At 36.0% G+C, this 12,347-nt stretch overlaps 1 protein-coding gene across 5 annotated transcripts in view; it reads right to left on the reverse strand.

Moving 5' to 3' along the window:
* Positions 1-665: 665 nt before the first annotated feature.
* Positions 666-12,347, reverse strand: part of ZFX (zinc finger protein X-linked) — a 36,996-nt gene continuing 25,314 nt past the window's right edge. For 4 of the 5 annotated variants that reach the window (XM_043895653.1, XM_043895652.1, XM_043895655.1 and 1 more), the window contains 5 exons: positions 8,704-8,853; positions 8,341-8,484; positions 7,732-7,884; positions 7,058-7,198; positions 666-6,207 (listed from right to left, as the gene is read on the reverse strand). In XM_043895653.1, the coding sequence (XP_043751588.1) occupies positions 5,024-6,207; positions 7,058-7,198; positions 7,732-7,884; positions 8,341-8,484; positions 8,704-8,853 (1,772 nt within the window). In that variant the 3' untranslated portion in view covers positions 666-5,023. The remainder of the gene's footprint in view (positions 6,208-7,057; positions 7,199-7,731; positions 7,885-8,340; positions 8,485-8,703; positions 8,854-12,347) is intronic. The other variant, XM_043895656.1, reaches the window with a different exon arrangement.

Consider the following 12,347-nt stretch of genomic DNA (forward strand, 5'->3'; position numbering starts at 1 on the left):
GCTCACAGAGGGTAAGGTGAACCCCACACCTTCAAGTGACTGGCTGCATTATTCAAGGCCTAGACTGGATGGAGGAAAAGATTCGGCCTCTGGGTCTCTCAATCCAGCTTTACGATATGAAGCCACATACCCAGTGTGGGTGGTTTCTTATGTCTATTCTCAATGTGATTAGAACCTCCCAAACTCCATCAGATAGCTTTGGAATACCTCCCCTCATTTCAGAGTTCAGAGAAAGGGAAATGGGTTCTGCATTCAAAGTCAAACACAAGCATGAAGGAAAAGCAGAAATTGGCCTCTCTTGACATCACTACAATGCCAAATCCTTTGTGTTCACCAGTATCAGCAACACAAGTAACTAGAGACCAAGGGAATAGGAAAAATCAAGGAAAGTAATTCTTGATTTTTTTTTACTTTGACCTCAAACTTGGTTGACTAAGAGTTTTCATCAGAGGCCATGAAAAAGATTCTGAAGTCTGAGCAGGTGCAGATGCTATATCTAGGTATAACAGTGATACTTTCATTGGGCCTAGAAGTGCTGAACTACTGAAGGAGTCACATTACTTCCAGCTTGTACTGTACTGGGGATTTATTAACTGTGTGATTTAAGCCTTGTGTCCATGTATGTGTGTGTGTAGGCCTTGTCTACAGGCAACACTCCACTAGAGTAACTTAAAAATAGGAATTTATTTACAATAGCAAAGGTGTCAAAAATAACAGGAACAATATATAACAAATCCAAGAGTTATTTTATGAAAAAGGCAAACAATACATACACAAAAGATAAAACAAAATCCAAAAGGGCAAACTTAATGTGACCTTAACAGCTGCATATGTGGCAAATGAATTACTTAAGTACTGCTGGGCCAATTCAACACATACTTTTTTCAACCTTTCTTTTTAACTTGAACCTTCCTCTGAATTCTATTTACTTTTGAGGAATGTAACTTTGGGGAGGCCATACAAGATTTATGAAGTACATACAGGATATTTACATGTGTACTAAAAGACAGACTTACTGACAGGCTCACCTTTCGAAAGGGGTATAAAGTGGTATGAAAGTGAACATATAAACTGAGTCCCATTTCACCATCACTGCTTCCTTCTAGGGCATGTGTGTGTTGTCTACTACACAAAATTAATGCACCAGTAATCTTTAAAGTTCCTTAAGTGCTCTAAAGCAGTGCTTCCCAAACTTGAACATGCATCAGAGTCATATGTTAAGACATGTTAAGACACAGGTCACTGACTGGATCCCACACCCAGTTTCTGATTCAGTGAATCTAGGGTGGGGCTGAGAATTTGCATCTTTAACAAAGTCCAGGTGATTATAATGCCACCACTGCTACCAGGCCACACTTTGAAAACCACTGCCCTGAACTAACACCCTTTTAAGATTTCAACTACTCATAAAGCTTTTCCTTACATGAATCCTAGAATTTGTGAGAAATAAAGGAAATTGTTAATACCGAGATTCCCAGAGGAGAGAGCAGTACATTGTCTGTGATTGGGATCAGACGAGTAAGATGTTATCCATTAGGGGTTCTATTGTGATTAAGTTTTTCAGCATGGCATGGTTTTGTCTTTTTTATGGCTCTAGACAGTGACATTCACCATATTTCCTTAATCATTTGCCTCAAATTTTGATTAGTGTTTCAACTATTAGAGAAACACTTGTTCTAACAGTTAAATAACTGTAAGATCTCATCTTTAAAAATCAAAGATGACTCAAATCTGTTTTATTATTTTCTTCTGACTCCTGATAACTTTTACCTGACTTCTGATTTTTATTATAACAATGACCATTCTCTAGGATGTTAGTGTCTACTAAAGCCTTCCAACTGTGTACAAAGGGGTAACTCTAGGGCGGGGCTTCTGCTGTGGAGGTGGGGACAACCCCACTGATTAAATGTGCTATCAGACTGATGCTGAAGTAAACTTTAAGTGCTCTCAAAAACCATTTTATGTGTGGGGATATTTATCTTGGGGGAATTAGAGATGCTAATAAAACAAATCCTTTATGAAGATAAAAGAAAAAAAGAATTTCAAGGACATGCTCATCAAAGGACTCCCCAATCACCTCTTAACTTCTCTGAAATGTTACTTGCAAATTTGCAGAACTGAAATATTAGCAGTATTTAAATCCAAGTCACAAAATTCAAAGCGATCAAGCATTGTGCATTCTGCTGCGGCATGTAAGGAATTAAGAAATGGGGAAAGGAAAATAATCCACTGCTTTTGATGTTTATTAGGTTTACAAAAACTGTACATTTTTTTTTAAGAAAAAGCATTAACTTAGTACTGGTATCAAATAGACTAAACATTAACAGGAAAATATTCTGATTTTTATTTTTGCACGTTATTCTCAAGTACACAATTACAATAATGTCACACATCCCTATATGATTTTCTTTTTATGTATTTTACTTTTTTTACAAAGTGTACAGAGGGAGGGACATACAATATTTAATAGGATATTTCTACAGAACAATAACTTATATTATGTCCTTGTAAAAATCTGTACCTCTTTAAAACATTTAACTGAAACACCCATTTTTTTAGCTTTGCTAATCAAAATTGTTTTAAGAATTAAAACTAGGTTGTAACTAATGTCAGTACATAACAGTGACTACGATTTCAGTTTCTCTTTATACAGACAAATACACTTTATCATATTCACTTGACCAAACCCTTAAATACCTTTTAAAGGTTTCAATATTGTGCTTTAAAAAGAAAAGAACGGTGTATGATTCCAGACCATGTAAGAGAAATATAAAGTGTGTAAATTGTTGTGTTCTTTATCTTTCAGTTTATTTAAAAAAATATAAATGACCAATTATATTTTCTGTATTAATTTTTACAGGATGTTTTAAAATGAATAAATTTCCACTTTCACTTAAGTGTTTTCTTTTACACTATTTGTGGGAAAAATAAAAATAAGGGAGATTTTAAAGGTTCTCACAAAAAAACAGACAGAGCTTTCAACTGTACTGCAGGGCAATGAATCACATAATTGTTAGTTACTTAAAAAAAAAAAAAGCATGTTACGGGGGGCAAAAGGGCACAGGCATTTCTATGCCTTGGCTTTTACTGGCATTCAAGGATGGTGTTCATACCAGCCTACAGCACTTGATTTAGAAATGGACTCAATCAATCTAGCACTTCAGAGGCTTGCCAAATACTATTAGATTTCTAACCCTAAAAATATAACTCTTGCAAAGAAGTATCAATGGCAAAGAGAAAGATGAAAGCTAAAAACCTAATAGCACAAAGGGGATGGAGCACCATAATGAAGTGGCAAGGCAGCTAATAAGTGGGGAAAGAATTCCAAAATCTCCCACGATGTGCCAGATACTCATGTGTCAACAGCCAATGTAAGAGACCCCAAAACCTATTTTCTGTTCTCCAAAACTCATCTTAACCAAATTCTAAGTAACCAAGTACATTCTATGTATTTATGACCCTGAATCATGTCTATTTGTTAAAAAAAGTTAACTGCTAAAGAAAAACACAACTGTGAAAGACTTGGTAATGTTCCAAATAAGGCCTCAAAATTTTCTCATGCACTGAGAATACACCTTTACCTTCTAATCAAAGCCAACGTGAGTGTTACATTTTTGAAAGGTTGCTAGCTGTACGGAGAAGTAACAAGCAGTCTCAACTTGCCAAGTGGAAGTCGTAATTAGCACCCATTCTGTGGTACATTGAACCGCTGCTTCCTTAGTCCCCTCACTTGGTGACACAGAGTCCCCTCACGGGCTTCTCAGAGAGAACTGAGGGAGTATATATCTGGATACTCATTAGCTTTTCAGAAAAATATAAAGGCATGAAGCTGAAGTTATATGAAAACATTCTATGTAGAAACATCTTAAGTTCTATTTTTCAGTTACCAAAGATATTTAAAAGAAAATACCTTTACTCTTTAAAAATACTAGTGTCCTTATTTTCCTTCTAATTCTTCACCTGAGTAGTCTCTCCAAAGAGCATGATTTACAAAATGCTCTCTCATGCATCCCTGCATCTTTCATGTTATTGTAAATTTAATACTTTTCATTATTATAGATTTTAAACAACTACTAATTGGGGTTGTGTGTATAAATATGTAAAATAAGCAATACACACGATACACATGATACATGTCATATATATGTGCATATACATAAGTCAGGGTACATTTACATATATAAAGTTGCAAAAGATCCTATGAGCCACGAATTACCTCTAGGAGATTCCAAATGCAGTCCTCAGTAAGTCTCATTTGTAGCACACAACCATTCCAACACAAAGCAGCACAGACAAAATACAACAGGATCAAGCAAAATTTTTCAATAAAGTTTTCTAAAAGTTTGCTATGCTGACAAAAGGTGTAAATACTCCAAAGAAAGCACCCCCTGAAAGGATATTTTGTCTGCTGAACAAAACGAAAGGTAAACCCGAACCCAGCCACTGCTCTTCACTCAGCAATGCCAGGGACGCAAAAACTCGAATGAAAACTTTCATTGTCACGTGGTCTGAAAATATTAAAGAAGAAGAGTAAATGACTTCCATGTTAGGATAATTAGACCTGACCGTAAAATCTCCCATTTATGTTAGTAGATGTCTCTGACAATTTTATTGTGAGAAATTTATGGGAAAAAATAAGTCAACATGAGTACTTTCAGAGTTACCAATCTAAAATTACCTTAACTTTAAGTTAAATGGTCTTAGAAGAGTACCATCAAGGTAAGCAAGGTAAATATTTAAATAAATATAAAACTTCTAAGATAGAAAAACTCAGTATAGAATCAGGGATTGCTTTATTAAAAGCAACTTGCTTGTTGCTGCTTTTCCCCATTTATTAAACAAACTGAATAGAATTCAGAACACACTATTGAACAAAATTTTAAAAAAAAAGTCAACTAGAAGCAATCTATTTGTACACAGCATAAATCAATATACAGTATTGTATGTGAACGAGACTGATTGGCTTTTAAAATGATCTTTCTGCTTCAAAGCCAAATCTCTACAAAAGTCTGCAGAAGTATTATTAGGGCAGGCCAACTTCTTTATGATGTCGCATTATGTGCTGGTTCTTTTCTGAAGGTCTTCGGAACCCTTTCTTGCAGTACTCACAACGGTGAGGGTAGTCTTTTGTATGAATGGAAATAACGTGCCGTTTAAAGCCTGAGGCATCCGTAGTGCTATACTCGCAATACTCACACTGATACACTTTCCTGCCACTGTGTGTCTTCATATGCTTTTTAAGCTCATTCTGTTGCCTAAATCCCTTTCTACATCTCTTACACCTAAAGGGAAGATCTTTTGTATGAACTGAGAGAATATGGCGACTTAGAACAAATGGATCTGCAATCTTAAAGTCACAATGTCTACACTGGTGCATTTTTTTACCCTTGTGGGCAGCCACATGTTTCTTGAGTTCTGAAGGCCTATGAAAGCCTTTATCACACATGTCACACTTATGGGGGTAGTCCTTTGTGTGAACTGAAATTATGTGTCGTTTCAAATCGCTTGAGTTCGAACTCTTGTGGTCACAATGCAAACACTGGTGTGTTTTGCTTTCTTGGTGGATAAGAGCATGTTGCTGGACCTCTTTGGTATCTGAGAAAGTCAGAAGACAAATGTCACACTTGAATGGCATCTCTTTACTATGCTTAGTTTTTACATGTGTTTTCAGGTTAGAAGAGTCTGCAGACCTATACTCGCAGTACTGGCATTGATACGGCTTCTCGCCAGTATGGATTCGCATGTGCTTTTTGAGCTCTGATGGATGACGAAAACCTTTACCACACTCCACGCATATATGAGGAAAGTTCTTGCTATGGACCGCCAAAAGGTGGCGATTCAGTAACCCTTGTTCAGCTGTCTCATATTCACAGAATTTACATTTGTGCATTTTGTTGGCTCCTTTTTCCTTATGCACCATTTTATGAGTAAACAAAGCCCCAGCATGAGAGAAATGCTTTCCGCACTCATCGCATTCAATGGCCTTCTCCGCCTTGCTGGTAAGCTTGTGGCTCTCCAGGTGGTTGTGTAAACTTATCTTCTTATTGGTAGTGTAATCACAGTCAGTACAGCGGTACTTCTTCTTGGTAAGGTGTTCAGGATGGTTTTTCATGTGCCTTTTCAAAAAACCTCTTGACTTAAACTTTTTCCCACAAATCATGCAAGGATAGACAGTCAAGGGATGTCCATCAGGGCCAATAATTATTGCTAAGAAAGGAAAAGAAAGGAGCATGAGTGATCAAACCAAATTCTGTTTTGGTTTTTCAAGAATTTAAAGTGTGTGTTCTGAACATTATTGGGCAAGTACTCCTACTATGTTAGGCTACTTGCTGCTTAACATTCCTTTTATAGTTTTTCAACGTAAGAGATTAGCAGCCTCATCATGAAGGGAACCTGGTCTGGAAACTCCACTCAGTATGACTGTACCAATCTCACTCCCTTCAGCTTGGAAAAAATAAACGAAATAAATATGTAACTTTTACCAACTAGCAACTGAACCTATACTAATTAAGAAATTGGTGGAAAATTATTGATAAAAAACTTTCATAATCACAACTGCTGTTTTGGTTATTCTTAACAACATAACTTATGTCAATTTATAGTAAAGCTTAAAGATGTCTAAAAAATTTTAGTATGCAAATCAGCATATAAGAATAGACAGGAATATGCCACATGAACTAAAGTACTTGTCCTGCTGCTCTGTAAATTATTCCTGCTTTATGCTGACATAATCAGATTCTTTAAATATGTTCATTTTTTTTAAAAAGTTAATGTTTATAACATATCTCAGGGATTTCTTTGCATAGCCACATAAAAATCAACCAAGTTTTGAATTTTTTAAATCTACATTTGATCCACTCACTGTTGTCGTTTTAATCCAAGGAAATCATTCATGAATATCACTGAATTCTTAAAATTATATTTTTAAATTCAATACACAAAAACTCTATGTGGTCTAGCAACTAAAATGCCATCACAACACCTTTAAGGATACATACTAGAGTTTCATCTGAGAGCTCGCAAAGCACGCTGCGCTGTGGAACTCGTATGCCCTCACCTGTTTGGTACTGCCTGGAATCAGGTCTTCTCCTTTTCTTTGGTTTTTGTTTAGCCAGTCTGCCAAGCCCAGCAGACTCATCTATGTGCAAGAGGGCACTTGCAGTGCCATTCCGGTTTTCAATTCCATCAGAATTATTACCTAACAATGTGCATTAAAAAACAAAATTATACAGTATTATAAATTATAAAGAATTAGGGACTCTTTGTTAACTATAACAACGAAAATAAGCCATGATACTCATGAATGACGGAAATTCCCCATTCTAGGTAATGGGTTTTATGACCACATCTATTATAGCAAGACTGTAAGAAATGCCTAGCTTCCATATCTAAAAAATATATGTCAGCATTTTGCCCCATGGACTCTCTTATTGTCTCCCCAAACTGTAAAGTCATGGGCCACATATAATCAAGATGAAAAGTTTCAGCTTGAAAGCCTGTGTACTTCTTGCACTACTTCCTTCTACATGATATACACATGAAGGAAATTCCTCTTAAAAATAAAGACAAAAAGTAGACTTTATAATCTTCCTCTATTCTTATTCAAATCAAATAACTCTTACAGGATGCTGGTATTTCAGATTTGTGAAACCTAAGACCACAGAAACTGTTTTCTATCACGAATTCACGTTAAAGAACCAACTCAGTCCCAAGAGCTGCGACAGGACTTACCGTAAGCTGCTGCCCATGCTATTGGCATGAAGGTTTTGATTTCGTTGTCATCCATCTGCTGCTCATGGGCGGCAGCGGCTGCTGCAGCAGCAGCAGCATCCTCCTCTCCTACAATCACTTCCATATAAACTTCATCTGCAATTTCAGCAACATCTAAGTAGAAAATTTTAGAAACTTCTGTGACCATGTTTACAGAGATCACAGGAAAGATATTTTCAAGTGAATTTGGTTAATAGACAAGTAGAAAGAAGGTTCACATGTTATATACCTAGAACACAGCTTTCACATAGTAAGCACTCAATCAATATTTGTTGAATGAATCATATGTTTCTTGGCTTTTAACATAATTTGCTTTCTTTAAATTTTATTTTTCCATATTCTTTTCCATTACGGTTTATTATACGATTTTGAATACAGTTCCATAATTTGTTTTTACAGCCATATTCTAAGCACACAGAGTAAGTCACTGATGTTTCTCTTGGAATATAGCAGAATCATAGTCTCTATAATACTGCTACTTGTTTCCTCCAGTTACTGGCCATATTTAAAAAAAAAAAAAAGAGCTACAGGAACATAAAACTCCCTCCCACAAAAAGGCCACCTACTTACTTAAATCTTCATCTTCTTGTTGAGAGTCATTGACAGTCATATAAACCATCTTTTCTCTTGGCACACGAATACTGTTATTCTGATCAAGTAGTTCAACTCCATGATCATTCTCAGGCTCACTCTCCACAATGTCTACAGTCCCACCTATCAGGGAAGATGACAGCTCCAAGAATCTATGTGAAAACTTCATTTCCACTTGCTTTACTTATTACATTTGCACACTTTTCTACTGCTATATTGGAATCCTCGCTTAAAAGGTTATTTTCAGAAAAGATTACAAATATTCACTGTCTAAACCACCAAACAGTAAATAGGGTGAAGTGTTTGATCAGGATGGATACTATGCTGAAGGTTTTCTCTTACCTAAGTCATCTTCTCCAGGGTCAGCTTTAAAAATGTACACCTTGATAACTTCAGGGCAAGTGCCATCCACTTTACAAGGATCGATCTCTGACTCTGCATCCATGGTAATTCCAGAGGAACCATCATGTTCTATTTTGCCAGCATCATCCACTAAAAAAGGCAGGAAATATATAATAAATAATAACAACAGATATTTAAATAGAATGTTGCCATTTTCAAACGCCCTTTTTACAAATATAATCTCTTAACTTGATTCACATAAAACTGGATGATTTTTACCTCAACAAGTAGACACGCAAAACTGATTGTAACAGGTACTGGAAACATGGCTAACTACTAAGATAGAGCCAGGTCACGGAGGGCTTTATACAACCAGGCAGAGGGGTTCAGACTTGACTCTGATAGGCAGGAGGTTTCACAGTCTGGTCAGGTATGACAATCTCTCAGGAAACTTAAAAACACGGGCAATGCCAAGCAGTTCTACAAAATCAGAAACTGCAGGGGTGGAGCCTGACAGATTTAGAGGTGCCCTGCCCCAGGAATTCTGATCAGCAGTTCAAGAACGTCTGCTGTAGATGGTGGAAGAGTAGATGGCCTTGAGAAAGGTGACTTCAAAGGGATCAAGACACAAAGCAGAGATACCACTTTTGAGTCTACTGCAATAATGCAACAAGGCCTCAAAAATTAGGACAGAGGTAGGATGCATGGGGAAGAGGGCTATCCTTGAGTTGTATCTAGGATTAAAATTGCAGAACGTGAAGCCCAAATGAAAACTGAACAAATAGATCTCTTCCATTGATAAAGCAGAATCTATTTTCATTATTCAGTCTTTTACAAAAGTAGAATTCACCTTCAGATTTTCACCTTGAGAATGTGTCTACTAACTTAAACTGTGAAATTATTCTGAATACGAAATATTACAGAAGTGATTTGCTTTAAAAAGAAAACACTTTGGTGGTCCTATTAAGTACTAAAAATTTCACTGTGATTTTAAAGATTCCATTAAAAATGAATTTCTAAAAACAGACAAAGAAGGCTTTCATAACATTGAGTCATCACACATATGATTTCTGCATAAGTGCCTCCTTCTAATGTTGTAATGAAGAACTAAAGTTTCAGAAAAGGCCTCTCCAAAACAGAAGAGCATAATTTCTGGAAATTAAGACCACTTCTAATAATAACTATCATTTGCATAGCATTTTGCAATTTCCTTAGCATTTCTATATAGTTTTATTCCATTTGATTCTTACCTTTTCCAGAAAAAGAAAGGAAAGCTCTGAAATGATATGTGATTAGCCCCATCAGTAAATAAGGGGCGGGAGAGAGAGTGAGGAGGTGCCTGTCTTTAGAACTTAGACCTCTGTCCTCATCCTCAGATTTTTAAAGAAATGTATGCTCACTACATATAATTTGGTATTAAAAAAATCACCAATAGTCTCACTAACCAGAGATTACATCATTAGTTAGTAAATTTTCTTCCTAGTTTTTTCTTTTAAAATTTATTATTTTAATTGGAGGCTAATTACTTTACAATATTGTCAAGTCTCATGTAATAATCATCATTACATCCCATTTAGTATCTTAAACTTAAAAGCTAAAGAAAAATTTGACTTATCAACAATCTCATTAGCAAAAGCAAAACTACAGCAAAATACAAGCGTACTTTATCCTTAGGTTACATTTTCTCAGAACTTTGTAGATACTGTTCCACTGTCTTCTAGCACTGAGTATTTCTGTGTGGATGTCCCTATAATACTTTATTCACAAAGTTCCCTAAACATCACTGTGATTATGACTTAGTAGTTTTATCATTTGGTCAACTTGAAAGAAAGATTTAATCTTTATTTCAGGAAAGTTCCTTGAAGATTCTAATCTTTATTTTGGAAAAATTTTTTCCATTTTAAGTATTTCTCTAGTTCAGTTAGTCCCTTCTTCTGGAATTTCACTTATGTGCACTCGTCTCCTTTATCTGTCTCCCATCTCTATCCATCTTCCCCATAATCCTTTATATCTTCGTATTTTTAACCATTTCATTTTTGTGATTTTCTAAAGTCAGGTATCCCTCTGCCCCTGGTTATATACTGAGGCATATTTATTCTTATAGTTATTTCTATGGTGGCTTTTATCTTGATCATATTCTTACTTTTCAACTTCTATCAGTTTATTGTCTTATAATACATTTTTTGAACCTCTTCTGTATCTCTTCTCTGAGTTTTAAGAGATCACATTGTTTGCAATTTCATTGAGCCTGCAGGTCAGTGCTAACCAACAGAATTTTCTGTGATGACGAAAATGTTTTATATATCTGCACTGGCCACATTTGACTACTAAGCACTTGAAATGTGGTTGGTGCAATTTAGAAACTATGTACTTAAATTCGTCTCACAAAATATTAAATAAAATATTTCAGAGAGCTGAAGAACATGAATCTTCAAAAGGCTCACCATGCATGATAACACATGAAAAAAGATCCACACCTAACTAAATACAACCTATGATCATATTTCAGACCAATGGGGATGAAAAGATGATCTGTAAAACTTTCAGAAGAAAAACAAATATCTACAAAGAAATGAGAATCAAAATGGCATTAGGCTCTTAAACCAAACGTTGGATGACAATGAAACATGCCATTATAAATTCTCAGGGAAAACTCATTTCAACCTAGACTTCCATACCTAACCAAGTTATCAGTTAACTTAGAAGTTCACTTTTAGACTTTCCTCTCTTACCTTCCTCAAGAATCCTCTTTCTGGGGTTAAAATTTCAACTTAATTCTATTATATAGCCTATAAAATATTTCAAAGAATTGGTTATAATCTGATCTCCTTTAATTCTTGAAACTTTCCTAGAAAGGTTCAAAGGCTTACTTAGTCTCTGTAGACAGGATCAGAGCCATTCAAGTTCCTACCCTAAGTTACAGTGACCTCCAACATGGCATCAGAGATATAATTAATGAAAAATATAGGCCAAATTACACTTAATTGGTCTAAAACACATAGTTAATTAAACCTAGTTAACCAAGAACTGCTTTCTTCACAAATTCAGGCGGAAGAGGAATGACAGCTACAATTCCACCCTATGCCTGCCTTTACCCAAAAATGCCCTGATGGGACAACAGAAAGGTTTTAAATGAAGCCAGTCCAGGGTTAGTCTTGCTAGCCCAGTGGATGTCACCAACAGAGCGACTCTGTGTGGATGATTACTATGGCTAGTAGTTACTGACAGGCATGCTTTATGCTGAAAGCCTGGTGTGCATGACCTCTAATTCTCACAACTACACATGTCGGTCAGATAGTATTACTGCCTTTTCACAAATAAGACTTCAAAAAAGTGAAATTAGTAATTTGCTCAAATTCATACAACTCATAGGCAGCAGGCATGGCATCCAAGTTGAAGGCCAGCTGACTCTTAAGCTACACATGCTATTTCCAAACACCATGCTGCTTCTCTATCATCCCTATGAAAGGACAGGTATGTTCTCTCTCCCTCTCTCCTGCCTCTCCACTAACCAACTCCCATTAATCCCATCAAGTAAGCAGAGATCTGTCCCAAGAGCAAGCTATCAGACAATTTTTGTCTAGGGCTCAAGCAGATAAATAGTAAATATGAATCACAAGCCCAATCTGAAGCTCCAACTCTAT

This window comes from Cervus elaphus, chromosome X (assembly GCF_910594005.1).
Source record: "Cervus elaphus chromosome X, mCerEla1.1, whole genome shotgun sequence".
NCBI classification, from domain to species: Eukaryota; Metazoa; Chordata; class Mammalia; order Artiodactyla; family Cervidae; genus Cervus; species Cervus elaphus.